The sequence below is a fragment of the Clytia hemisphaerica genome, unplaced genomic scaffold, assembly GCF_902728285.1.
Source record: "Clytia hemisphaerica strain Z4C2 unplaced genomic scaffold, Clytia hemisphaerica genome assembly, whole genome shotgun sequence".
NCBI lineage: Eukaryota > Metazoa > Cnidaria > Hydrozoa > Leptothecata > Clytiidae > Clytia > Clytia hemisphaerica.
In genome coordinates this window covers 67,937-95,805 of record NW_027104129.1, presented here as the reverse complement: position 1 = coordinate 95,805, position 27,869 = coordinate 67,937, and the positions used below count along the sequence as shown (strand labels likewise).

Here is a 27,869-nt window from a genome sequence, read left to right as displayed (position 1 = left end):
AAGGACCGTCATCAGATACTCCCAGCACGGTCGTTGTTTTCGATTTCGATTGGAGCGTGAAGCTGGAGATCAACTACGAGGAAAAATACACAAACAGCCGTAAACTTTTTAGTCACCCATTTTGATTTTTGATGATTTTGGATTTATTCCTGAAAATTTAATTGTCTCAAGTGTGGAATGGTTGTATGTGTGTTTATACATGAAAACGGCTAGAACTACAATAAGTATTGTATGCTCTGGGATATTGATTCATTGTCAATCGTGGCTCCTACGTAAACAAAACAAAAATTTTTGCAGAGGTCTGGAGTAAAAACAACCCTTCACTCAGCCACACAAATGACCTAAATTTATAATTAAGAAATGGCTCTTCAAAAACGTTATCAAGCACTAGAAGAGCAGATAAAAAATCCAAGGAATGAGCTTTATGTGGAAGGTTTATTGGTAAGAACACTTAGAACACACTCTGGTTTATACTTTGAATAAGCATCATTTGTTGCAGGTCTTACTTCTTCTATATCTACAATAAAGAAATCTGAATTGAGACTAATTGGAATCAATGAAGCATGTTTTGTGATCTTTTATAGTGCCTTTTCAAGCAAAAAAGTCATGATTGACCACACTCTGATCTGTCAAGTCAGGCAGTTTTCATGTTTATACTTTAATTTTCTAAAGGAAAGTTTCCAGACAGTCTAGTTGAATGCCGAAAACCAAACTTTTTTTTTAGTTCTGAAAACAGAACTTTTTTCATGTATTTTCTGATCCATAAAATTAAAAGTTCCATTTTCGGAACTTTTTTTGACGTAAAAGATTGACATGCGATCGGTAATTTGTAAAGGAATTTCTCTGCAAACCACTAATTTTCAAAAAACCTAACCAAAGACAAATAAAACCGTACCTTCAAGATTTTTTTATGGTTTGGAAGAAGAAAGATGAGATTAATTTTAAGGCACCTTTTTCGTTTTGTGAAAAAGGTATTTTTGTTTTACTAAAATTCAATTGAAATGTCTTGAAGTTGCAGCAAAACCAAGCATAACGTTTCAAAATTCCGACTTCATATAGAGGTCAATAGACCTGCAAAATATATTGTTATAAAATAAAATTATAAAAACAGTTCTGTTTTCGTAATTAAGTATTGTAAACTGCTCTAACCTGGGACGATTGGTCAAAACATGGGACTGTTTCATATCTGGTCTGTATTTTCACTTACTGTAAAATCAAAAGAGAAATCGTGTATTTTTAAATATGCCGTTCCATAACTCAAATCAAATGACTTTGGAGGTTCGGTGAAATGGTGGCCAAATTGCCGTCCCATTTGTCAGATAGTCCCAAGTTAGAGCAGTTGACGGTAAGAAGTTTTGTTTTCAGTGTTTCACTAACTAGACTGCCAGAAGGAGCCAGAAAATGTCATTGATTTTGCACCATTTTTTGAGGCAAAAAATTATCGAAACTAACTCAAAATTGTGAATTCTCTACCCTAAAAATAAACTTAAACAACTAAACTTCTGTCAGGTTTTTTAATGAATTTGATCTTTATGATCACAGATCAACTGAACATCTTTATCTTATCAGGTAAAACCTTTCCTGAAAAAGGACTGTAAGATGACGGTTTAACTTATTGAAACTATATTCTTGGTGATTCCAACTAATATTCCCATCTCTAAAGAGGGGTGTCGGAATTGCTGATTTTGATAGCAAACTAAACTCCTTTGCTTACAGCTGAGAGAGGAATCTTTTTTTCCAATCAGTGATTCATGGCTCCGACTGGGGTTCTAGGTCCCCCCGCTAAATTTAGGTCCCCCCTAAGAACAAGGTCCCCCCAGCCTGATAAAATTTTAGGTCCCAGTATAATAGGGGAAAAATTTTTGATATATAATTTTTTTTCAATGTGAGTTTTTACCATTTAGTCAATGAAAACACAAGTAAATAAACAGTAAAGTAAACTAGTAGTAACTTAACATTATACAACTTATGCACCCTTGAGTTCTTAAAATTGCCCTCTGAAATAGTGCCAAGAGGCAGTTTCCAAGATTAATTTTCCCTGACTTTTGGTAAAAAATCCACCCTTTTCCCCTGACAATTATCATGATTATTTGGAGGACCCACCATGGGTCCTTGAAAAGAGGAGATTCCTAGATTGGCTAAAAATCATCAAATTCAAGGCATTCTGGAAACAAATTCCCTGACTTTTCCAGGTTTTGCCTGACTTTTTCTAAAAGCAGTCCTTTTTCCAGGTTTTCCCTGACCGCTGGGAACCCTGCAAGGATTTCCAAAGCTCTATTTACATGTGTGTGCACTTGTTCTAAGGATCAGATCACACTTCGCATGAAGACATAAAGGTTTTTTAGAGAAATTAAAAACAGTAAAGAAAAATATTTAGGAAGTGTTATTTAGAGGAGAGTTCATAAATTATGCAGGTCCCCCCCTTCCCCCCCCCCTTCAGGAAAAACAAACAGCTCCCACCTCTTATATGGCAAATTTGAGGTGTAGCCCCCCCCCCCCCCGCTCAGGCGGGGGGGTTGGGTGCGAGCCATGTGATTCCTACCTTGCTATTATTCTACCTGTTTCTCAATATATTGTAAGTTTACAGATAAGAATTTCCTCTGGATTCTTTTTCTATTGTACAGGAAAAAGCCTAGCTTAAATTTTGGTGTATAAATTTTTTTAAATCAGCTCAGTCAGTTATAACTTATGTTAAAAAAATTGAAAATTTTAACCTACCCAAAATGTCAAATGTCATTAAAAACAGTTAGCCAAATTTAGTTAATTGCAACCCTCAGTTAATTATAACTTTAAACAGTTGAATAGCCCTGAAATTTCAAATTCTGCATAATTGGTAAAACATTGCGCTACACTTGTTTTCTTTTATAAAAACAATGAGGCTCAAAATCGCCAAAAAAAAAAGAACAATGCTGAGCCTGAAATTACTCAATTTCAAGCAATTTAGGGGTCTAAGAATTTAAAAAACAATTGGGTATAACAGGGTTGCCACGTCTGCCGAAAATGTCTGGAATTTAGGAAAAGTCTGGAAATGTCTGGAAAGTCTGGAAAAAGTCTGGAAATAGCATACCTGTCTGGAAAAAGTCTGGAAATAGAGAAACATACATTCTGGGAATAACCTGTACTGTTAACTTTATTATCTTTGTTAAAGACAACCTTAGAATTTTGGTTTTTGCACGTTTTTTTTACTTTGTCACTTATAAAAAAGTCTGGAAAATATTGGTGTTTTTTACCTAAAGTCTGGAAAAATTTGGCGACTTTAAGCAAAAATATCTGGAAAAATTGAGGTTTTTGGGCAAAAGTCTGGAATTTTGAAAGTTTCCTACCCGTGGCAACCCTGTATAACGTCTAAAATAAATTAACCAATCAATTAACCCTATAAATAAGAACAGGATAAGAACAATTCAAGGCTCAAAATGCCAAAAAATAAGAACAGCTGGGCCTCAGCAAAGTTTTACTGGTTCTAATAAAAAAAGTGTATTTCAAAATAACCTGATAACTCTGGATAACTTGATAATGATAACAGGTCAATTTTTTAGCAATTGATTTTTTCTGAGTGAGCATTTCACTATACAAGTGTGTGCACACAAGGCTAAAAAGTAATTGAAAAGTCATTAGGCTATTTTATATCATTGGACTTATGGACTTATATAACAGGCATCGAAATAAGGGATAGAAAGTGCATCGCAATTTTTTGATAAGCATGATTTTGCATCCTAAAATTTTTAGCTTGTAAGTAATCCAAAAACGCACTGCAAATTGCAAAATGCGATACGCTTATTCGATCCCTGTATAACCTAATGTTAGCATTTTGTACTTTTAGGCTCAGTGTGCAGATGTTTTGCTTAACAAAAACAGTTAAGATAAAAATAAGGTGCACTGAAATTGGTCTACTTCCAAGTTATCATGTCGCTAAGATTATAGAATACATTACTTCTTTTAATACACATCTACAGTAGGTAAAAAAGGTTTGAGTAAAATCAACAAAATTATAAAGCTATAAATGCCAAATGTAATTGTTCTTTGAATTGTACTGTGTCCTAAAAGAAATATAAAATGTCAAAAACTAGATATTGTGAAATAGTCTCATGCTATAAAATTAGATAGTTAGTAAAATATTGTACATTTAGGATCTGAAGATGAAAATTATCTGGGAAATCTGTACATTATTCAAAACGTGTAATAGTTTCATAACTTTAACTTACAAGTGGTATATATTTGATTTAAAGTCTCTTATTTATTATTTCCCAAAAAGTACTTAGAGTATATTTCTTATCACATGAAAGGTGCTGAAAAATATAGGATTTTTTAGGGAAGATAGTCACATTACTGACAAATTAAAGTTATTATATAATATCTTCACTTGTTTCAGGACTCGATCACATCCATTTACCATGACTGTGACTACCCAAGCATCAGAAAAGAGAAAAATTTTGAAAACTTTCTCAACAGATGTAAGATTTTTTGTATTATCTTGTTGCTGCATTACAAAGGCGTGGAAATTCAGATATTACAATACTTTGTATACAGAAAAAATGATAAATATAAGTTTGGCAGAATGAAATATTTTCAAAAAAACTTCATCATAATTTTCTATGTTATAATAACTTGATATGTTTTTTAGATGGTCATCTCGCCAAGGAGATTGAAAAATCTCGTGTCAATATCACAGACTTCAACCTGATTAGGGTTATTGGCCGTGGTGCATTTGGAGAGGTTCAGCTGGTAAGAAAAAAAGACCCTTTCATACCTTATATTCATCTGTTCTTAACCTAAAATTTGTCCGATAAAAATCTCTTATAAATCTGTTTTTTGAAATTGTTTATGTTTTGTTTCTTTGATTTTTAGGTCAGACACAAAGACAATAAGACAGTCTATGCAATGAAATCACTGAGCAAATTTGAAATGGTAACTTTTTCTACAAAGAAATCTTTTCCTAAACCATTTTAATCATACTTTATTGACAGAGACTTCTCTTGAATTTAGCTAATGTTTTTACTCTGTTAATGTTATTTTGATTACTAGGGGTCATTTGCCTGTCTCACTTCCTTGTAAAACACAAAGTTAGTTTATGTTTAACTAAAGCTCATGACCTTCTTATAATCAACCTGAAAACTGATGTCACTTTTATAATGTCAAAATGCAGCTCAAGTGAATACTCATTTTTGTAATAATCTTTCTTTTAACCAATTGTCCTTCATTTAGATAAAACGTTCTGAGTCTGCATTTTTCTGGGAAGAAAGAGATATTATGGCTCACTCAAATTCTGATTGGATTATTTCAGTTAGTATATATCTTCTCTATTTCCATTGAACATTTTCATTTCCAACACCAAACTCAATTTTTGTTTTCATTAGTGAACTTTCTCAAATATCTTTTCAGGCCATTTTTCATGTCCTTTAAGCGCCCGGTTATCAGTGGAAAACACTGGAAAAGTGCCCTTTTGGCCACCAACGGACGCTGCCTTGCCTTTCTAAGATTTTGCCTGCTTTTATTAGATTAGTTTAATATATATTTTCAGATCATCCAATCTGCAGATGCAGGCATCACATATTTTCCCCAATTCTTGCTTGAAAAAAAGTCTTTTCTGCCCTTAGCTAAGGCTGCTCTGTCTTTCCAGAATTTGTTCCCTGAGAGCCAAACTAAATGGGTTTTTATTTTTTTAAAGTATAATAAAACTGTAAACTTCCTCAAACCTCTCAAGCCTTTTCGCTTCTTTACATGAAAATCACAAAGAATTGCTTTGAACATTTTTTTAATTTGTTTTTTTTTAGCTTCACTATGCTTTTCAAGACGAAAAGTTTTTATACATGATTATGGATTACATGCCAGGTATATAATACTTGCTGCTAGCTTTATTTCCTGAAACAATCAACTGTGCTTTTTAGAACCTGCTAATTTGCATCAAATTTAATTTATAATAGTATTTTTATCATAGAAACAATCAATTAGATGAAAGTTATTATTTGAGAATTTTTATTTAAGGTGGCGACTTGGTAAACCTCATCGAAACTTACGACATCCCAGAAGGATGGGCAAAATTTTATCTGGCAGAACTTATATTGGCACTTGACGCAATACATTCAATGGGTTTCATTCACAGGTTTGTGGTAGTAATTCTCCCCTTTATCAAATCAATCAAACAGAAAGAATTTTCCATCTGTGGTCTACTAATAATTTGCCTTATTATGGTGTCTCCAGACATGCTTTTTATTTTTTATGAATTGATATTTCAGGGATATTAAACCAGATAATATGCTGCTTGACCGGACAGGGCATATCAAATTAGCAGATTTTGGGACATGTATGAAAATGGATAAAGATGGTTTAGTGCGATCAGACACAGCTGTGGGAACTCCTGATTATATATCTCCAGAGGTATAGGTCATGTTTAATATTTTGTTATTTGTCCTTTTAGTTAACAATATAAATGTTGAATTGCTCAATGTTATGTCTGATTATATGATATTATACTATCTCTATCTACTCAATGGTGTTGGTTGTTCTGAAGTTTGATCCTGTGCCAATTATCTGTCTCATTTTCTTTACCTAGGTCCTTAAGTCACAGGGAAGTCAAGGAACTTATGGACGTGAATGTGACTTTTGGTCAGCTGGTATCTTTCTTTATGAAATGCTTTTCGGTATGCGTTTTCAATGTTTTATATACTGGTATTTCTTTCAATTTATGTCTCAGATTTCCTATTTTAGTTTTCAAAAACAAAGTAATATTCTATATGTTGTTTTAGTAGGAAATGATTCCCAAATAACCTTTGATTTTATTTTTTCAGGGGAAACACCATTTTACGCAGATTCTCTTGTAGCAACTTATGGTAAGAATTTTATATAATTGAGTTTTGGAAGGTTTGGACTAAAAAGTTGCTTAGCTGTTAGTGAATTTGAAATGTGTAAGTGTGAGCATCTTCCTTAAAGGAAAAAGAGAACAAAGTTCATTAAAATAATTCATTAAACGCTCAATTTCTCCCATCTTTTCCAGGAAATATTATGAATCATAGGAATGTTTTATCATTCCCAGACGATTTTGAAATCGGCAACAATGCCAAGACCCTCATTTGTGCATTTCTAACAGACAGGTATACAAATGAAACTATTTTCCATTTTGTCACATGATAAAATGACAATCATTTTATAATTTTGATGAACTCTACTGAAGTATTTTTGAATATTAATATGTTTTTTTTCAGAGACCAGAGGTTGGGAAGGAATGGAATATCAGACATCAAGAAGCATCCGTTTTTCAAAAATGATAAATGGACCTGGGATGACATTAGATCAAGTGTGTATTTTGTCCCTGATTTGAATAGTAAACTGTCCTCTGTGATTTCAATTTAAATTAAAATACTGTGCCTATTGAAGAATTTTGTTATAATTTACCACCTTATTTGTTATTTACAAGAACTATACTTTGGAATCCATTGTTAGGATGAAATGTTTTACATGTAATGTTTCTGTGTGAAGATATCGTAATTTAGCATGGTTGGGCAAAATGTCAGATAGAAATTTTCTTTTGTTGAAAATGTTGGTTTTTGGGTACAACGAAAGAAAATAGGGTCTGACAATCCAATGTTTGCAAGTCCTGCATCAGAAAATCTTAACCTTGACTTTGATATTTTAGGTAATGCTCCAGTTGTGCCTGAACTTATGGGTGATGATGATACCTCAAATTTCTCTATAATGGAAGACCCAGATGCAGTTTCAGAAGGTTTTGAACTGACAAAGGTTAAATTTTTTATTACTAGATTCTAAATTTAAATTATATCTGTTGAATAATTATTTTGTTTTTCCCTGTTTACTAATGGTAATCTACAAATATGTAATAAGCCTGCTCCCAAACTGACATTTGTTGTTAGACTTAAAATCAATTGTTTCTTTTGTCCTCAGGCTTTTACTGGAAACCATTTACCTTTTATTGGATTTACATATTCAAAACATAACAGGTAAGTTCTTGTCAGAACAGCGTAGCTCTTCATTGTCTTCCAAATAGAACTTCAGATTTTCAGGCATTTTTAATTACTCCTTGAGAGCATTTTTCTTTCTGGTGTTTTTTCGAAATGGCTCTTCTCATGAGTTACTCTAGGTGTAAACATTTGCATGAAAAGTGCTTTCAACTCAATATTGATATGTTCATGATTATGTTTGTATCTTTAGCTTATTGACGGGTGCCGGTGGTGTCAGTAATGGAACATCGCCTACAAAAAATGCAAACAATAATAGTAATAACAAGGTAATCCAGGCTTTGTCATTTGAAAATTCCAGGCGTGTGGTCAATCACACTCCTAAACCATTAATTTAAGGAGTTTCAGGCGTATAATAAGGTGTGCAATGCACTACTTTTCGCTGAAAACGCAAAATTTAAGGCGTGTGATTTATCACTCTCCTAAAGGCTTTTAGGTGTGTGGAGGCGTGCGCGTGCTATTGCACGCCTCAAATGATGCGGCCTGGACTAATCAAAATCATTGTTATTCTATTCACTCAATAAGCTGCAATAAGACATAATGATATTTTTGAAATACTTGAAAAAAATATAAAATGAAACTATCATTGTTACTATGTGTCAAATGTCTTTACTACTGTGCGAAAATGTATATTTGATCACCAGAGTACGTGTGTCTCCATCTGGACTCAAAGTTCCAAAACTTGTCCTTGAAGTTGTCGTTGAGCTACTTAAAACAATTTCATATTGATTATTTCAACCCTTTACTTCTAGACTAAGAGTCTCATGTCAGAAAACACAAAATTGCTGGAACAATTGAATGGAGAGAAGAATAGTAAGAAAGAGCTGGACAATCAATTGAGGTATGTTCTTAATTTTTGTTCTTTTTTAAAGGAGTTCTGATTCTAATTTTTAATCAATGAGGTTTATTTAGCATTGTTCTTCAAAAAATCTAATTGTTTTGTTTTCAGAAATTTGAAATCAAAAGTTGAGAAAATGACAGCAGATCTGGCTGAACAGACTGAAGCAAGAAAGAAAGTAGAAACACAGAATCGTGACTTGGAACGCGAAAGAGCTTTATATAAACATGACATGAAAGAACACCAAAGGAAACTCGAATATGAAGTGAACGCCAAGAAACAAGCAGAAAAGAAAGTACAAGAATTACAAGGGAAATTGGACTCCGATTTCGATATTAGGGAAGAAAGCACTAAATTACAGAGAAAAGTACAAGGACTTGAGAAAGAGGTATGAGTATATTTTTCAAAATTCTGAACATTTAAAACTATTAGCGTCGCTTTTATTTTATCTAGGTAAACTCAATCGTCGACCCTCGTTTTACCCAATATTTCTTTATGTTTCAAATTTTCTTTCAGAACAACGAAGTCAAAGACAAATTACGAGCAGAGACCGATGCTAATATCAGGCTAAAGAAAGCTGAAAGTGATTTGATGAAAGCACAAGCCATAGCTGAACATTCAATCAAAGAACTGAGCGAAAAGAATAGGCTGCTTGCCAATGCAAAGGTATATTGTTTTCTTTGTATTTTGTAGAATCTTTATATGGATTGATTTTGTTTAATTTTGATTTGCTGTATTTTGAATTGAAAATATTTTCATAGTTCTATCTGTTAAAAATGAATGTATGATTATCCGAGTCGTAGTTGAATTTCCAGAACAAGTAGTTACTTTAAATTGTATTGATATTTAGGCTAATGTTGAGAACGAATTATTGAAAGCTCAAGTCTCACTAGAAGCAGAAATCCACTCAGTAAAACACGCGAAAGACATTAGACGTGAATACGAAAAACAAAACCAAGGACTCAAAGATGAGGTGGACCAACTACGAAGTAAATACAAGACGGATGCCACTGCTTTGCAAAAATTACAAGACGAACTTTTCACGTTGGAGAAATCGAAAGCCAACACTGAATTCGAACTCAAACAATTACAAGGGAGATTCGAATCCGATAAAAAGACATATCAGGTATGTAATTTTATTTTAACATTATTTTGATTATTATTATTTATTTAAAATTAAAAAAAAATTATTTTATTCTAAAATTCTTACTTTTGATGTTTTACTTATTGTTGTTTTAATTTTTTTCGTTTCAGTCACAGCTAGCAAAACTCAACGCAGAAAAGAAAGAGAAGAAACTATCAGAAATTCAAATTCTGGACAGGGAATGTAGGTTTGATTTGTCAGGCCTTATTTACCTTATCTGTATTTACCATTACAGGTTGAGATTTTTGCAAGGATATAATACTAATTTGTGTAAGTCTCGTAAAAATTTTATCAAGATGAACCCTTTGAATGTGTAATTCTTGTTTTAGCCGCTGATGTGCAACGTGAGCGTGAAGCCAGGATAACAGCTGAATCGAAAGCCGCAAATCTCGAGCGTCAAGTCAATGTCTTACAGTTGGAAATCAAAAACCTAAATCAAAAACTCACTCGTTCTGAACAAGATTATCAAGCTAGTCAGTCTAAGGTTGGTTGGTTGTCGCGACGTATTTTTTCGTCTTTAGCTTCATCAAGTGGTGCTTTTATTATTGTATTAAAAAATTAAGGTATAAATTTGATACGAACTCATCATTTATTCCACCAGTTTTGTTCTTATGGCACTAAAGGACGTTCAGTATCTTAAACTATTAAACAGGAAAAATTTACATTTTTCCGAACTGAGTTTTTCTCATTCTTCTATATTACCAAATTCTTGTAGGTGGATAGTTTGAAGAAATCGTTGGATGAGGAGAGTCTCAAACGAGCAGAAATTCAATCAGAACTGAACACAACGTCGAACAGTTTAACGGTGCTTCGATCGCAAGAAAAACAACTCAAGTCGGATTACAATCGAATCCAAGAAGAAAAGAAACAACTTCAAGAAAACCTCTTCAAATTAAAGAGGTATGGATGAACTCAAACGCTTGTTGAAGAAATATAGTTCTCACTCCTGTGAATTCCTACTCCTACTTCCTACTAGTTGTAAAAAGGGACTCTTCATTTTACCGATTTGCTTTGCTATAGATTCACAACAAGTATGATTCCGGTTCATCACTTAGATTCAAAAGCATATTTTTTTTGGATATTATACTGAGGATAAACGGTTTTCTAACTGATCATGAATTACTTTTTTTTCCCAGCGATACTGAAGTCGATGATATTCAAATGAAAGAGTTACAAGACCAGCTTGAAGCTGAACAATATTTCTCTGTAAGTTACGTATAATTCTCTTTGTACATCTTTCTAGAAGTCTCTTTTTTGAGTACTGAACTTTGTACCGAATGTGAAATTTTTGTTATTCTGTTTTCTTCATTTCAGACATTATACAAAACGCAAGTTCGAGAACTCAAAGAGGAGGTTGACGAACGAGCGAAACAATCTCAAGCTCTTCAAGGAGACTTACAACTCTTACAAGAAGACAGAGACTTGATGTCAAGACAGCTTGAATTGGCTTTGGCGAAAGCAGAATCGGAAGAACTTGCTCGCTCCATTGTAGAAGAACAATTCTCAGATTTAGAGAAAGAAAGAACTATGCTTGAACTCGAAGTCAAAGATATCAACGCTAGACTACAAGCTGAAGTTTCTGATAAAAACAAAGTTTACACACAGGTATCCCATTCTTCATCCATTTCTACTTTCCCTATGATTGACAACCCTTGGTGAACTAGTTTCCCCTTTGACAAATTCATAAATTTTCGCGCAGGGGGGGGCACGCAGTTACTACAAGACAGTATGACACTTACTACCGTGGTGGTACTGTATTCAGAAGTTATGAAAACAGTTACTACACAGTGTAGTAACTGCTGTTTGGGCTGGTGCCAAACACTAACGCTAGCACTTTTGGTGTAGTAAGTGTTTATATTTTAATTCTTTTTAAAGTACTTTCAAAATTTTTTCACCAAAAATGATTTTTTTTGTGAAAAAATTCTTTGGTAAAAAAAAATATTTTTGTTATAAATGGACGAAAAAAAATTTGAAATTTTTCTCAGACCCAACTTTGAAATTATGCTTTCCCTAATTATCATTAAAATGTTCTCAACAGCTGTTACCCAAGTAAATTAAAAGAAAATCTAGCACACAAATGGTTTTAGGTTGAAAAATAATCGCAATTTAGGGTAATTTCGAGCATGTTTTTGATGATATCACTCAAAAACAGGGGTGGTACCTGGAAATCTTTTCTGAAAACAGTTACTACCAAGGTGTAGTAACTGCAAAGGGTGGTGGTCCTGAAAAAAAGTGTTGAAAAAGCACTTACTACATCATGTCTTGTAGTAACTGCGTGCCCCCCCCCCCTGTTTCGCGTGTATTTTCTTTTTGGTGGCGAAGTCATGATGATAAGTTTAAGGAATAGCTATCTATAGTAAATTTTACTTTTTATCACAATACTTTGTCTCACGGAATAGGGCGAGGACCGCGTCAAAACGCTGGAAACGACCATTCGAAACAAAGAAGATGAGATCAAATTATTAGAAGAACGAATCGATCAACTCAAACTAGGTATGTACTAAGCTATTCATAAAATTATTAGTGTGTTCGTCCATTTATTTAGCGTGAGCCATCTTTATTTTTAGTAATTTGTCTGTTATTGATCTTGTCATTAGTTTTGTTTCAAACCATACATCATCACAATGTTGCAAGACTCGCCAAGCTTTATTTTTCGTAAATTCAATGATTATGACGGCTGTTTCAAATGATCTTCATATAACATTTCAAAAAATAATTATTTTCCTCCCCTCCCCCTCATACAGACGTCGACTCAGCCAAGAACGAAAAGAGCAATGACACAGACGCCGTAGAAAGCCTTAGGCGGCAACTTGCCACTGAGAAACAACTGAAAACACAGGCCGTCAACAAGCTGGCGGAAATTATTCAACGTAAAGATATCAGTTCCACCAAAGGTAAAACTAAAGGCAGCTCTACTGAAGTCAAGAAGAAGGAACGTGAAAACAAGAAACTCATCATGGAGCTCCGAGAGGTTCGTACATATCCGGCTTGAAACATAGGTTTTTTAACTGACTTTTGAAAATTAAAATTTTCTATCGCAAATATGCCAAAAACTCTTTTGAGGTGTTTTAAAGAACCTTTCCTATATTGTACACAAAAAGGCAATGAGAGTTTCCATGAGAAAAGACAAAATTAAAAAGACAATCAATTTTTTGTTTTTTCAGGAGAAGAATAAATACCAACAGTTCGCAACCAAATATCAAACACAAAAATACGACTACGAAACTGTAAGAGTTCCCGGTCAAATGAAATTTTTATTAGCAAGACTTTTTTGTTTTCACTCTAAGGCTAGAATTCCTAATATGTCTAGCAGATTTGAAGAAAGATAGGATTTCATTTTGAACCTTATTTTAAAGATTTCTTGATCAGCTTTTAACACAACTTTCTCTCCAATTTATCTATTGGGCTGACCTTTATGTAGCTGTTCAATCTTTCTTTTTAGCAAATCAGTGAGTTGAAAGAAGAAAATAATAAAATGAAGGTAATGAAAATTCACTTTTTATGCTTTTAGAAGACAATTCAGTTTAGTTTCCATATAAGAGATTTGATGTCGGTCATCGAAATGATCGAATTCCCGGAAATGGGCTATGATTCTTACAAGCTTGGTAATAATTCCCTTGCGGAATGACTTTATAAGGATTAATCCTAGTTTGTTATTAAATACAGTGCCTCCACTCTGGATTTGATCCCTTTTCAAAGGTGCTCATTTTATTCATCTTTTTATTTAGATGGAGAACGATTCGAAAGACATGTCCATTGAACAGTTAGGCGAACAAATCAATAACTTGAAGAAGGACAACGAAACGATACGTGCTCTGGTACCAGACGTCGATAGACAGGTTTCACAGCAAGGTTGGTTTCTGGTCGATATCGTACTCCAATTTGTGATATTATCTGTAGTATAGTTATCGAAATCTATGTAATGATCTCCTTCTAGAATTTAAGAAATTTCACTTATCCTAACTTTCACGTCTGAAATTATTATTATGTTAGTTTGAACTTGAAAATAAATTTTCTGACGTCACAAAAAGAGATGACTGAACAGTTTTATCATGTACAGTTACAGTATTTTCCTTCTTGAAAATTTTACAGCGAGCTTTAAAATGGAGAGTTGGCTATCGGTGCCAGAGACGGCGGGTGGCAAAAAAAAGAGACGTTTCGAATGGAAGAAACAACTTGTGGTTGTCAGTTCTCGAAAAATCTTCTTCTATAATACCGAAAAAGCCAAGAATGAGGCCACGCCCTCCATGATTTTAGATATCAAGTAAGTTCATTACATTATCCCCAAGATAAGACGTTAAAGTCAAAGAGACGTCTTGCATTTTCGTTTCAAACGATGAAGCGAGACCTTGGAAATCATGGTTTTAAATTCAGTTAGAATCTGCGAGAATGATCGCATTTGACTGAGATTCAACACACTTGTTCATTGGGTGAATACCAGGATTTTTTCATTTTAAAAATTTTTGGGGCTCGGGACGAGTATCTAACCATTGTTACAATTGGGCCTCCAAAAAGTGAGAAATTCTGTCACAGTTTGATGTGCATTTTCACTGATTTTCAATCAGTTTCATATTGCCAAAAGGTAATTGGTGCAACGTTTGACGAATAGCGAGATTTTGAGAAACGACTTCAAATTCATAACCCTTGTTAATACACCTGATCTGTTCTGGTTTACTAATTTTTGTTTCAATTTTCAGTAAATTATATCATGTGCGATCGGTGGCTCAAGGAGAGCTTATTCGCGTTGAGTCTAAAGATATTCCTAAAATATTCCAGGTAAAGCTAAGGTTTATTATCGTCTCATTCATCGTGTATTATTTTCCCTTTTATTTTTACTGCACTCGGGTCAATCAAAGGCACGATTCAAAATTCTGCCCTGATGAACCATGAAGGTAATGGAAATAGCTGGAGAGTCTTAAATGCCTTGTATTCTATTCTATATGGTGCTTGAAAGGAAAGCTGCTTTGAACATGGTCAAAAATACCCCCTGTTTTTGTGACATTTTGTATATGATATCTTTAACCAAAGGTTTTTAGGTGATATAATGTGGCTGACACTAAGTTTATATATTCCTCAAAAGGGGAAAAGATCGAATTTCAAAGTGCAGAAAAAACGGTTACAATATCTCTTCTAGATATCCCTAAATTTCACTCTAAATCAGGTGATTTTTTGTGGCTTACATTGTCATGTGGCTTACGTCAGTCACAATTTTTAGAGAACAATTATGGCTTACCAGGTATGTGTAAAAAAAAAAGCGAAAATTTCAATGAAACGATAGAGAATTAAAATTTTTATTAATGGGTGATGGATCGTGGTTAAAACTCGACGTGAAAACATGTGGTTGACATTTCCAAGTAGTCAACTGTAAATGGTTGTAAGCCACAAACCATCACCTAACAGAACTTTTCAAACTACTACAAGCCTAGGTTAAGCTTTGAACTTGAAGTGTGTAAATTTTCAGCTGTCAAAACAAATGTCAGCCACATTTATCACCTGAAGTGTAAAAAAATTGAAAAATTGTCAATTTTCAAATGTCACACTATTTTTGACCATGATCCTTTAAATAGATTTATAAAAGATTTGAACGACCATTTAGGTCATTACCGAGACGTTTTCTCTCCATCTATGTCTTCATTACCTTCATGGTCGAACTCAAAAGATTTAGATAGCTTTCTGTGTAAGAATTTAGTGACTCAAAAACATGTCCTTTTTAAGATATTATGCATGTCTTTTAGATATTATACTCTATGGAAGGAGAAAGCAAAAGTTCCGAGGAAAAGAAAGACCAGCAGGAAGCTGACGTAAGTATTTATTTTTATCTACGCTTGGTATGAAATCAATTTGTTCTCAAAGTTCACGTTTTCTACGAATGCGTCAAGTTTCCCTAAACCCCAAGTTGGAAAGTAGAAGTTTTCATTTCTTTGAAGCTATCACTGATAATTTGATTTTAAAACTAAAAAAGCTTGACTGAGTTGCATTGTATATTTGTTAATTAATTTGACTGGTCTTCTAAACAATTGACGCCATGGCGAAAACCATTCACTTATCTCTTAAGGACTTTCAACATTTTTTTAGGAAAAGGGAGTCGTTTCAATCTCCTTCAAATCACATCAATTTTTTGTCATGACATATCACACACCTACTCAATGTGATCTATGTCCAAAACAGATGTGGAATTTCGTCAAACCTCCGCCAGCTTTGCAATGTCGAAGTAAGAGCTTCTTTCTTTTCTTTTACCGAGTGTATATAAATGTATTTCTGTAGAGAATTACTTATCTTGAATTCTAGTATATAATATGAACACTTTCTTTATGGAACCCTTTTTTTAACCCTTTCTGAAATCTTTCCTCCTTTCAAGCCCTGAAAACTTCAAATCTGCGGCTAAGCACAAGTCAGATAACCTTAAAAATGAGAATTGCAATTTAAAAACCTTCCCCATTGAACGAATATATTCATTAAAAGTGGAAGTAAGAAAATTTATAATGCCTGCCGCCTTGCTCAATTTTCTTCTTGTCCAATTAAATGCTATTACTCTCTCCTCTTTTCAAATCGTTTGGACTTTTGGTAAATTTCTTTCTCTTTTTATAGGGTGTCATGTGAAAATGCACAAAGAACATGTCGATCGTGAAGAAGATATCGTCGAATGTAAAGGTAAATTATCTATTGACTTAATCACTATTAGAGAGATCACTTATACTGTGATCTTGACTGACAGAGGAGGAAGGTAAATCAGCACTTTCACTGTTCTTGATTTTCGGGTCAGAACTATTTTTTGTTCCCGATCGTTTTAGTCACTCCTCCGTTATCAAAAGGAAAAGATAGAGAGTCTCGCTATTGATACATAGAGTCGATGCAACACCTCAAGTTAAACATGAAGAATTCAGAATTTGAACGTTCTCTTCATCACGTATTTTAATATAGTGCTCATTGCTTAATCTCTAGAGAGCTAAAAATATGTCTTTGCACTGTAGGATGAAAAGATGACGTAAATATAAAATCCACAGTCAGTTCAAGCAGAGTTTGAACAAGAGAATTTAAACGGTTATCTCTATGCGCTGTAAGAGGTCTATTTAATAAAAATATCTTATTTTTTTACCACCAGCTGATTCTGCAACTGCCAAAGAGTTACTTTTGATGGCAAATAATGTCGACGAACAAAAACATTGGGTTATGAACCTCTCATCTAAAGTTGTCCAACCAAGGCGGTACGTTACATACTTTCTCATAATTTTCTGTTACTCGAATCACTTGTAGCAAATTTTCTTATATATTAAAGACGTTATTGTTAATATCCATATAGGGTATTGAGTGACTCTCCTTTCTTTTCCTTTTCTTTACTCCTTTGTAAGTAAACTTCACTTTTTCCTCTTCAGTCTTTTCTTTCGTTCCAATTGTTTTTAACGTAAGAAAGTTCAACTTAAGGCAGGGGGGTACCAAGTTGTGGTACTGGACCAGTGCCGAAAAGTTGTATTTTAACTTGTTTTATGAAATTTTTTTGAGACCACCACCACTTAGTACCTTTAAAATAGGTAAAGCACGCCTTAATACCCAGTACAATCTTGATATCACCATTGAGATATGACACACCACCGTTAAGTACCCTGTAATAAGTAGTCCAGGAGCTGGAGCTGAACTACTTTTTGCCTTTACTAATTCTGATGTTTGGGGGGGGGGATAGCAGCGCCATTCAAATCAGAAAGTGAAGATAGTATACGGCAGATTTTCTGACTATGGAAATTTCAAACTCATTTTAGGCCAAGACCAATTATAGAATCTGAACGCTCTTGAAAAACTTAATAGAAGACTTTTCAGCGAGTATGGCTGATTTCTGTACTGAATGGGAGTTATTTGATGTAGAAGTGTCATTTTATAAGCGATTTTTGACAAAAATGAGGGGGAAACCACCACTTCTTCATCAAACAACTCCCGTTCAGTACAGAAATCGGCCATACTCGCTTAAAACTCTTCTACCTAGTGTAACTGCCAAAATGCAGCTAATTTGTCCTTTAGTTTTACGTTTATTTTCATCGTTTCCTTTGTACTTAGATTTATTATTTGATAGGAATTTTGTAGTGAAACAGTAAATGATTACTATATAATTTGTATTAGTCCCACGTGTATTGTTTATATCATGTGTCTAGGGAATTGTGTGTTGTATTTTAAAGTGTCGTATTGTGTGTATAGTTACGTGTTCGTCCATTAAGGATCATCTCGTTGTTGTATGAGTTGTTATGATGTGTTATAAATCTGCATGTTGGAATTGTGAGTGTTAGTTGAAAGTATCTGACGAAGTGTACGTGTGTGTTCAGCCACAGTGTTTTTAGTAAGTATTTATTTCTTCTTTTATATGTTATATCTTTATCTTGTCTTTGTAATCTAACTTGTGTATCTCTTTATATCTTGACTTGTACTTTATTTATATTTCGCTAGCTAAACGTGTTATTTTATTCATTTTTAGCCATATTCCACAGTGAAGATGCGTCAAAGAAAACCTATGGCTCCGTTTTAACTAAAGTATTGACTCCCGTTTCGACTCGATCGACATTCACAGTAAAAACACTAATGAACACAAACTCGTACAGTGATAGCAGCGATATTGATTGACAGACTTGATTTATGGAATATAGTTATGGTTCTGAATGTTAAAGCCAATGAAGAAACACTGGTAATGTCTATTGCGGAAATTTGAATTCTATTTCTTGAACGTGAAACAATATGTCGCTTAAATTAGCCTACCAGTTTGGCACCCAGAGGATCAAATTTATTGAAGCAATATCTCACTCATGTCGAACTCTAGAGTATATTTTCACAAGTGATGACGATATTGCATGGGTCACTTGGATGTTTCGTGGTGAACGTGAAGCATTGTCGAAACTTCTGATCGATTTTCTCAAGTTTTACTCAGAATACGAATATTTATTGTCAAACTGTCCAGAAGATGATGTCTACGGTAAGAATTTAATTGCAAACGCCTACAAACTATTGGGCTCTGCTCCAGATTACTTAAAGGATCGTCGCTTTGTCACACCAGTCTTGGAAGAAGTTCCTTTGAAAGAAGTGAGCGTTGTCTCACCCTTGTCTGTGCAAGAAGTTGCATACATTTGTGATAAAGTGTCGATTGCTTCTGTTGAAAAATTCAAAGTCAAGTTTGTTTGATTTAATTGTACCCATTTGGAACTAAGTTACTCTACCTTACCACATGAAGAATCAGCGCTTTTATTTGAAAAACCGAAGAAATTTGTTACTGTCGTTGACAAGAGACCGAATTATAATATTCTACCGACTCGTTTGAGCAATGAACCAGACTCTGTTGTTCCTGATCTAAGTTTTCAAAAATTTATGAAAGAATTATGCATGACAAACTTTCATCTTACTTTGATGGCATTTTTGACTCAAGACTAATCAAAATGATTGGTCAATGGCATGAAAGCTTGGATACGTCTGGTAAAGTTGGAGCAGTTTTAATGGGCTTATCTAAAGCTTTCGATTGCATAGACCACAAACTTTTATTAGCTAAACTCAAAACTTATGGACTCGATACTAAAAGTCTTGGCCTTCTTGCTATCTGAGTAATCGCTATCAGAGAACAAAAATCGGCTCTGAATATAGTGAATGGTTGGAAATACATCTTGGTGTTCCACAGGGCTCTATACTTGGACCCCTTTTATTTAACATTTTTTTGAATGACTTATTCTTTTTCATAGTCAAAACCAGCATTTGCAATTTTGCAGATGATAATACATTGCATTCTTCTGCTAAAACTCTTGCAGAGGTCATCTCAAATCTTGAGTTTGACTTAGAAATTATCCTAGATTGGTTCTCAAAAAACTACCTTGAAGCAAATCCTGGAAAATTTCAAATGTTGGTATTAGGAAATAATAAAAGTATTATTGTAGAACTTTCGGTTGGACATGTAAAAATATCATCAACGGATTCTTTTGAGCTCTTAGGCATCACCATTGACAATAATCTATCATTTAGCACTCATATCAATTTTTTTTGCTCTAAGGCTAAAAAGAGAATTTGGAGCTTAAACAGAATACGAAACCTTGTTACATTTGACCAACAGAGATTAATTTTTAATGCTTATGTTATGTCTATATTTAATTACGCGCCGATCATTAGGATGTCCTGTAACAAGACTACATATGAGGAAATCACTAAAGTCCACAAGCGGGCTTTGAGGATATTACTTTGTGATTTCCAAGAAAACTATGAATCTCTGTTACAGAGCGCCAAGTGTAAAACGGTCCATGGAATTCATCTTCGCTTTTTACTTTGTGAGGTTTTCAAATCTGAGAAAAAATTAAATCCTGAATTCATGCAGCAGATCTATAAATCAAAAACAATTAAGTTTGATTTGCGAAACAAAGTCTTGATGCCAATACCCAAGACTACCTCCCATCGTTTCGGAACACAATCCTTTTTATTTCGTGGAAGCTTGCTTTGGAATCAAATTCCCGAAAATACTAAGCTTAAGCCTTCCATCGACTCATTTAAATCGTCACTTAATGAAATAAACCTAACAAATATTCGCCTTTGTAAAATATGTACCTTTCTAGTTTCACTTTATTATATTAGTTTTATAGAAAATTATCTTTTCATATAATCATTTTTGTCATTAGTTGGTATAAATTAGTATTTAATTATAACTATGTAACACCAACGTTAAATAAATCGGAAAATAAAATAAATAAGAATAGTTGAAAGTATCTGACGAAGTGTACGTGTGTGTTCAGCCACAGTGTTTTTAGTAAGTATTTATTTCTTCTTTTTGGACCTACCCCGGTGGGGTGGAGGTCCTATAAATTAACCCATGTTCGTTCTTAGTTAGTGTGTTAGTTACCAGCTTTTCTCGAGATTGGCTCATTAGTTTTTTCTGATTTTTGGCACAAAGGTGCATGACCATAAACCCTCGAATGTGACGGAGCCCGATTTTCGAAAAAAAAAATTTGGGGGCAAATTTGGGCCAAAAAACGTCCTAAAAACGGTTTTTTTGGACTTTGTGAAAAATTGGATCATTAATTTTTTCTGATTTTTAGCATGAAAGTAGGGTACAATCATAGTTAAAGGATGGCTCAAGCAGGTTTTTGGAAAAAAATTTTTTTGGCTCAAAAATCGCATTTTTATCTATAAGAACCACTTTTAATAAGAATACATCAATGTTCTTAGCCATATTATTATTATTATTATTATTTTTATTAGTTTTTTTTACGATGAAAATGTCACGGTGGAGGGTAATTATTTGAATTTTCTGTAAACACTTATTATTTTTTTGGCTGAAAAACGAATCTTTATCTATAAGAATCACTATTTGTGAGCATACAGTAGATCAATGTTATTAGCCAAATTGTTTTTTTATTATTATTTTTCTAACAGAAGAAAATGTCACGGTAGAGTGCGACGGTTTGAGTTTTCTGGAAACCTTATTTATTAAGCTGTGCATTTTTCTGATAGTTGTTTTTATAAAGAAAAGCGCTTAATAGCCTTTTTATTTCTTTTTCAAAAATCTTTTTCAATAGTGTTGATAGTTTCTCTCGATAGATATGCTTTCATTTTCTTTATTTTTTTGTATTTTGACCAGTTATGTCTTATGTGTTTCATTGTTTCAATGTTCACTGATTAGTTTGATAACCAGGTAGGTCCATAAAAGTATCGCTTGTATATGTTATATCTTTATCTTGTCTTTGTAATCTAACTTATGTATCTCTTTATATCTTGACTTGTACTTTGTTTATATTTCGTTAGCTAAACGTGTTATTTTATTCATTTTTAGCCATTTTCCACAGTGAAGATGTGTCAAAGAAAACCTATGGCTCCGTTTTAACTAAAGTGTCATTCGTGACTTATGTTGACTCCCATTTCGACTCGATCGGCATTTACACATAGTTTTTCAAGAGCTTTCAGATTCTATAATTGGTTTTGGCCTAATAGTCTGGCAGAAATAAAAGTTGACCTGGAAAAAAATTCCGCGTAAACTTTCTTGGTATCGTTGGAAGCGGAATTTTACGAGGTTTAACATACTCAGAGCCTCACGTTGAGGCCCTTGGGGAAAAAAATTGGTAAAATAAAACACTTAGGACCCATTTTCGATTTAAAATGCCTTGAAAAGTGCTATCCTTGCAATGGTAGGTGTCTTTCAATACACTCAAATATGTATACCCCTGTCTCAAAAATCTGGGGGGGGGTTCCCAACAAACACATTTCTGGAAACCACAAGCAATTAAACAGTGTTATCCATGATATGAAATGGGTCAAGTGCAAGGCGAAAGCCCTTGGGCGAAAGCACATGGGGATAGCGCTGACTTTCAAAGACTTTGAATAGCTTTGATAGGTTTTTAGTGTAGCTGTTGACCAGTACACTGCTAAAAAACGTATCTATTTTGGGGCGAAGAAGTACACTTCAGTCTTGATTTTACCAAAAGTTTTCCCCAAGGGCCTCATCATGAGGCTCTGAGTATGATAATCTACATAAAATTTCGCTTCCAACGGTACCAAGAAAGTCTACGCGGAATTTTTTTCTACGTTCACCCCTATTTTGTTGTATTTCGGCCAGACTAGCATTTTCAGTCAAAAATGATTAATTTTTTGCACAAATACATAATAGATAGTAGCATTTTCAGTCAAAAATGATTAATTTTTTGCACAAATACATAATAGATAGTAGCATTTTCAGTCAAAAATGATTAATTTTTTGCACAAATACATAATAGATAGTAGTCTGGCAGAAATAAAAGTTGACCTGGAAAAAAATTCCGCGTAAACTTTCTTGGTATCGTTGGAAGCGGAATTTTACGAGGTTTAACATACTCAGAGCCTCACGTTGAGGCCCTTGGGGAAAAAAATTGGTAAAATAAAACACTTAGGACCCATTTTCGATATAAAATGCCTTGAAAAGTGCTATCCTTGCAATGGTAGGTGTCTTTCAATACACTCAAATATGTATACCCCTGTCTCAAAAATCTGGGGGGGGGGTTCCCAACAAACACATTTCTGGAAACCACAAGCAATTAAACAGTGTTATCCATGATATGAAATGGGTCAAGTGCAAGGCGAAAGCCCTTGGGCGAAAGCACATGGGGATAGCGCTGACTTTCAAAGACTTTGAATAGCTTTGATAGGTTTTTAGTGTAGCTGTTGACCAGTACACTGCTAAAAAACGTATCTATTTTGGGGCGAAGAAGTACACTTCAGTCTTGATTTTACCAAAAGTTTTCCCCAAGGGCCTCATCATGAGGCTCTGAGTATGATAATCTACATAAAATTTCGCTTCCAACGGTACCAAGAAAGTCTACGCGGAATTTTTTTCTACGTTCACCCCTATTTTGTTGTATTTCGGCCAGACTAAAAATGAGTTTGAGATTTCCATAAAAAATGAGCTCTTGGGCTTTACCCTAGGTTTTCAATAAATGGGTCCAGAAATAAGGGCTACCCTTAAAATTTTTCTGGGCCGCCCTTCTAATATCAATCCACAGGGTATTAGGCATATCTGGTCCAAACTTGGTGCTTTGTTCTAAATTTGCATGTTAATTACACCAATTAGGCCTACTATGGTAACACCCCAGGGGAAAACAAAAAAGGATTTTGAGTACCAGATACTAACTTGATGCCTCATATTTGGTATTGAGACCACCATTTAGTCCCTTGATACAAAGTTGCAAAGTTGTTTTTTGGACCTACCTCCGGGTGCCCCGGTGGAGGTCCTATAAATTAACCCATGTCTGTTCGTCCGTCCGTCCGTTCGTTCGTCCGTCCGTCTGTTACCAGCTTTTCTCAGGATTGGCTCATTAGTTTTTTCTGATTTTTTGCACAATGATGCAAAATGGCAATGCCCAGAACGTGACGGAGCCCAATTTTTGAGAAAAAATTTATTTGGGCAAATTTGGGCCAAAAACTACCTAAAAATAGGGTTTTTTGGACTTTGTGCAAAATCCTGTCATTACTTTTTTCCTGATTTTTTGTACAAAGATGGAGGGCAAGATTCTCTAAAGAATGGCTGAAGTGGTTTTTCCCGGAAAATTCTTATTCGCCTTAAAAAACGGATTTTCGTATTTTGGGGGAAATTCCCTTTAACCAAATAAGAAAATATAGCTTTTAACAATGTTGACTCATTATTTTTTTCTGATTTTTTGCACAATGATGCAAAATGGCAATGCCTAAAATGTGTCGGAGCCCGATTTTCGAAAAAAAAATATATTTGGGCAAATTTGGGCCAAAAACTGCCTAAAATAGGGTTTTTTGGACTTTGTGCAAAATCCTGTCATTACTTTTTTCTGATTTTTTGTACAAAGATGGATGGCAAGATTCTCTAAAGAATGGCTGAAGTGGTTTTTCCCGGAAAATTCTTTTTCGCCTTAAAAAACGGATTTTCGTATTTTGGGGAAATTCCCTTCAACCAAATAAGAAAATATAGCTTTTCTCAAAGTTGACTCATTATTTTTTTCTGATTTTTTGCACAATGATGCAAAATGGTAATGCCTAAAATGTGACGGAGCCAGATTTTCGAAAAAAAATATATTTGGGCAAATTTGGGCCAAAAACTGCCTAAAATAGGGTTTTTTGGACTTTGTGCAAAATCCTGTTATTACTTTTTTCTGATTTTTTGTATAAAGATGGAGGGCAAGATTCTCTAAAGAATGACTGAAGTGGTTTTTCCCGGGAAATTCTTATTCGCCTTAAAAGACGGATTTTCGTATTTTGGGGAAATTCCCTTTAACCAAATAAGAAAATATAGCTTTTCTCAATGTTGACTCATAATTTTTTTCTGACTTTTTGCACAATGATGCAAAATGGCAATGCCCAAAATGTGACGAAGCCAGATTTTTAAGGAAAATTATTTTGGGCAAATTTGGGCAAAAAACAGCTTAAAAGGTTTTTTGGGCCTGAATGGTTCAAGTGATTTTCGAATTTGGGGAAATTCCTTTTTACCATTTTACATTATTCAACACACAAGCTTTATTTTTCCATTCTGAATTTTTGTACAATTATTGTCACTTTTTTCTTATTTTCATCTGATGTTAATCATTAGGTAGGTCCATTCAGCATGTTGCTTGTTTCAATTAGGACCACCACTTAGTACCATGTACTAAGTTGTTTTTTACTTACCTTATAAGACCACCACCACTGGCCCCCACAAATTAGTACCGAACCCCCCCCCCCCCCCCCCCCCTGCTTAAGGTCTTAAAACACTTCGTGAACCTAAGAAAATTCTCAGTACATGGGGTACTTAGGTCTGACATTCACGTAAAATATGCTTTAATAAGAAATTAAATATTTGGTAGAGAACATTCACTTGACTTTTCGAAACGACGGTATGTGCCGCGCAAAATCTGCTTTTCAAAATCGTTCCCTTACAGTGAAGTTCAATATGGCTGAAAAGGTACCCTTTCAATGCATTATTTTCTCATGATTTAACCAACCCTTATAGTGCACAATATTTTTCAGCTGTAAATCTGCGTGAAAAAAGAAGCTTGGGAAATTTTCTGTTTCAAAGAAAAACTTAGAAAATTATTCTTGTCAGCTGTAATTATCAGACAATAGAAACTTTTTCAAACAAACGAGAAGTAAAAACCTTTCTTTTTACCAATTATTTTGAATTTGTTTTAAAATTCGACCTTTGCAGTGCAATCTCACAGAAACACACCCTTACAGTGCATTTTGGGATGCTGAAAAACCCCACCCTTAAGCGCGGCAAATGACATAGGCCAGATCATATGAGTGCCCCCCCCCCCGGGCATATCCGCGCATGAGAAATTTAAGGGGTCGACTTTGGGAATGCTGAAGAATGAGATATAAAAAAACTCTCTTAGTAATAATTACAATAGAAAATTTTTCGTTTGAATGACTTTCTTCTGTTAAGAGAAGAATGTGTTCTGTCACAAGCGACCAATTTTCTTCTTCCTTCGTTTTAGGTCTGACCCACCTGGTATCGCACGTTCGCAATCGACAAAATCGATGAAGAATAAAGCGGCCCATCGTTCCGTCTCCATGTCATCACAACATTCAAGTAATATCAAGGAATAACCACAATAAGGTATTTTTCCTTAATATAATGATAATATTTTAGGAAAAAGAGTGCAATTTCTGATTAACTGCATCATTTTTTAAAGCAATGATTCGAAAGCGAGGCAACTGTTCATATTTTCTAGCCTATCTAAGGTAGATGGTGAAGCAAGCGATTTTCCACTAAAGTAGAAAAGGGTCGGATTTCGGGGGACTTCTTGATAAAGGGCGTGGTAGTTTTTAGAGGGTTGGGTTGAAGACTTTTTACTTCAATTTTTAATTGTCTTTTGTTTTCTTTTAATTGATTTAAAATTGGGCCTATTCTGAAAGGATGGGGTTCAGAGAAATTTCTTTATTAAAGGTTTTGTTTTTAAATAAGAGTGATATTTTTAAATAAGAGTGGTATTGTTTGCTTACTCATCATTTTTAATTCACAAGCTTTTTCACATAGAATTGACACGGATGTGGAGCAAGATTGGTTAGAAAAGGAAGAGAAAAACATTATTTGTTTATACCAGCATAATATAACAATAGACAGACACTGTCCTGATATGAAATATGTGTCTGATATGAAACGGGAACACTTATGTAAAAATAAAACCTTTAAAGGGCAGGGTATGTGGCAAAGGGTGGAGTACCACTTAACTCCGGTGGAAAGTATTGTTCATGACGCAAATCATTGAACTGTAAATTGTATCATCTCGGTGTTCTTATTCCTTATCAGGGTTAAGATGTCTGGGGAAAACTAACGAAAGAAAGAGAGAGCAGGCAGAGCTCATACGACCAGGTGGGTTGTTCCTAACCATGTCATCGTTGAAGAGAAGACCTGATTTAAGAAAAAGTAACCGTTGCAAAGACATGTTCCGATCTGAGCGTAGTTTGTGTTAAAAGAACCTCATCGACTTCATCAATTCAATTTGACAGATTCTTCGGACCTTTGCATCTTTGGAGGGAGATCAAGAAACTTGACTGTCAAACGTTATGCTTACTCGAGAAAACAAGCCTCTGACGAACTTAAAAGTTCATCAATGATATTAGAGCTCAAAAATTTCTTTTTATATATATTTTTATTATTATTATTATTGTTTTTTTTCATTCCTGGAAATGTTCACCTTTATGGAGAATGGAGTTAAGGAACAGTTTATTTTCATTGCTTACCCTCTAATTTATTAGTGCCATTTTAAAAATAAATTTTTCATCGGTTAAAATAAAATTTTTGTCCGTTCATCAATATATTATGTAAAACTGTAAAAAAAATAGTATTTGTAGCATGATATTTTTTCTCCCCTACACATTTTTATAAACATAACTTTTCAAAATCTTTAAGCCCAGAGCCAAAATGTCATTCGTGTATTATAAGTTTTGAAAATTGAACGAAGAAAATCCTGTATAATTCAACTGACTTTTTGTACTTTTTTATGAATCAGTTGTTTTATGAAGTTCACACTATCTTAGTAAAAATGATTTTTATATGGTGAAAATTACTAAATTGATATCAAGTTCAGTTTTTACAAAAAGTTTTTGTGCACACTTTTCACCTAGATCTAATAGTTAGCTATTTTATGATATATTTTGTTTAACGAATTAATTTAAAAAGACCATATTAGATATTTTTCATCGTGTTTTTAAATTTCTACTTTTTTTGGTAGAGTAAAATTTAAACAAAACCAAGAGAAAAAACTTCTCTGGAAAATGACATTTTCCAGTTTAAATGTACTTTTAATAACGAGCGAGCGAAGAAAACTTATTTAAATCAGTAAATAATTTGTTAGTTCTGATTTCTCATGATCAATCCCCTAATTAATATCAAATATCTCCAACCTTTTCCTGACATGTTGGCAATCTTTGGAACAATATTTCAAAAAATTCTCCCCAAGCCCAATCTGTCTTGGTTAGTGTAATAGAATAATATCAA

The 27,869-nt window shown here is 34.0% G+C and overlaps 1 protein-coding gene across 3 annotated transcripts; it reads left to right on the top strand.

Annotated features, from left to right (window-relative positions):
- Positions 1 to 27,718, top strand: LOC136813612 (rho-associated protein kinase 2-like). 3 transcript variants are annotated; one of them, XM_067070116.1, is made up of 37 exons: positions 1 to 441; positions 4,370 to 4,451; positions 4,622 to 4,722; positions 4,846 to 4,905; positions 5,203 to 5,280; positions 5,772 to 5,829; positions 5,983 to 6,100; positions 6,234 to 6,375; positions 6,551 to 6,638; positions 6,786 to 6,827; positions 6,992 to 7,088; positions 7,200 to 7,291; positions 7,631 to 7,734; positions 7,897 to 7,952; positions 8,164 to 8,239; positions 8,723 to 8,811; positions 8,920 to 9,196; positions 9,325 to 9,474; positions 9,659 to 9,934; positions 10,063 to 10,135; positions 10,282 to 10,436; positions 10,668 to 10,852; positions 11,089 to 11,158; positions 11,267 to 11,557; positions 12,352 to 12,445; positions 12,697 to 12,923; positions 13,117 to 13,179; positions 13,395 to 13,433; positions 13,681 to 13,804; positions 14,045 to 14,216; positions 14,650 to 14,728; positions 15,688 to 15,753; positions 16,028 to 16,163; positions 16,541 to 16,603; positions 17,055 to 17,157; positions 25,864 to 25,985; positions 26,679 to 27,718. In XM_067070116.1, exons 1-36 carry the CDS (start codon positions 361 to 363, stop codon positions 25,973 to 25,975), a joined length of 4,119 nt encoding a protein of 1,372 aa, XP_066926217.1. In that variant the 5' UTR covers positions 1 to 360; the 3' UTR covers positions 25,976 to 25,985; positions 26,679 to 27,718. The 3 variants fall into 3 exon arrangements, with proteins under 3 accessions (XP_066926217.1, XP_066926219.1, XP_066926218.1); XM_067070118.1 differs by lacking the exons at positions 25,864 to 25,985; positions 26,679 to 27,718 and adding an exon at positions 21,729 to 21,788; XM_067070117.1 differs by lacking the exons at positions 25,864 to 25,985; positions 26,679 to 27,718 and adding an exon at positions 18,411 to 18,466.
- Positions 27,719 to 27,869: the final 151 nt, after the last annotated feature.

What these genes read in the sequence shown, in the direction of transcription:
- LOC136813612 (XM_067070116.1), top strand. Translation starts at nt 361, where the DNA reads ATGGCTCTTCAAAAACGTTATCAAGCACTAGAAGAGCAGATAAAAAAT. An exon ending in CTGGGATGACATTAGATCAA is followed by an intron (nt 7,292 to 7,630) that starts GTGTGTATTTTG and finishes TTGATATTTTAG; the next exon opens with GTAATGCTCCAGTTGTGCCT. An exon ending in AGATATCGTCGAATGTAAAG is followed by an intron (nt 16,604 to 17,054) that starts GTAAATTATCTA and finishes TTTTACCACCAG; the next exon opens with CTGATTCTGCAACTGCCAAA.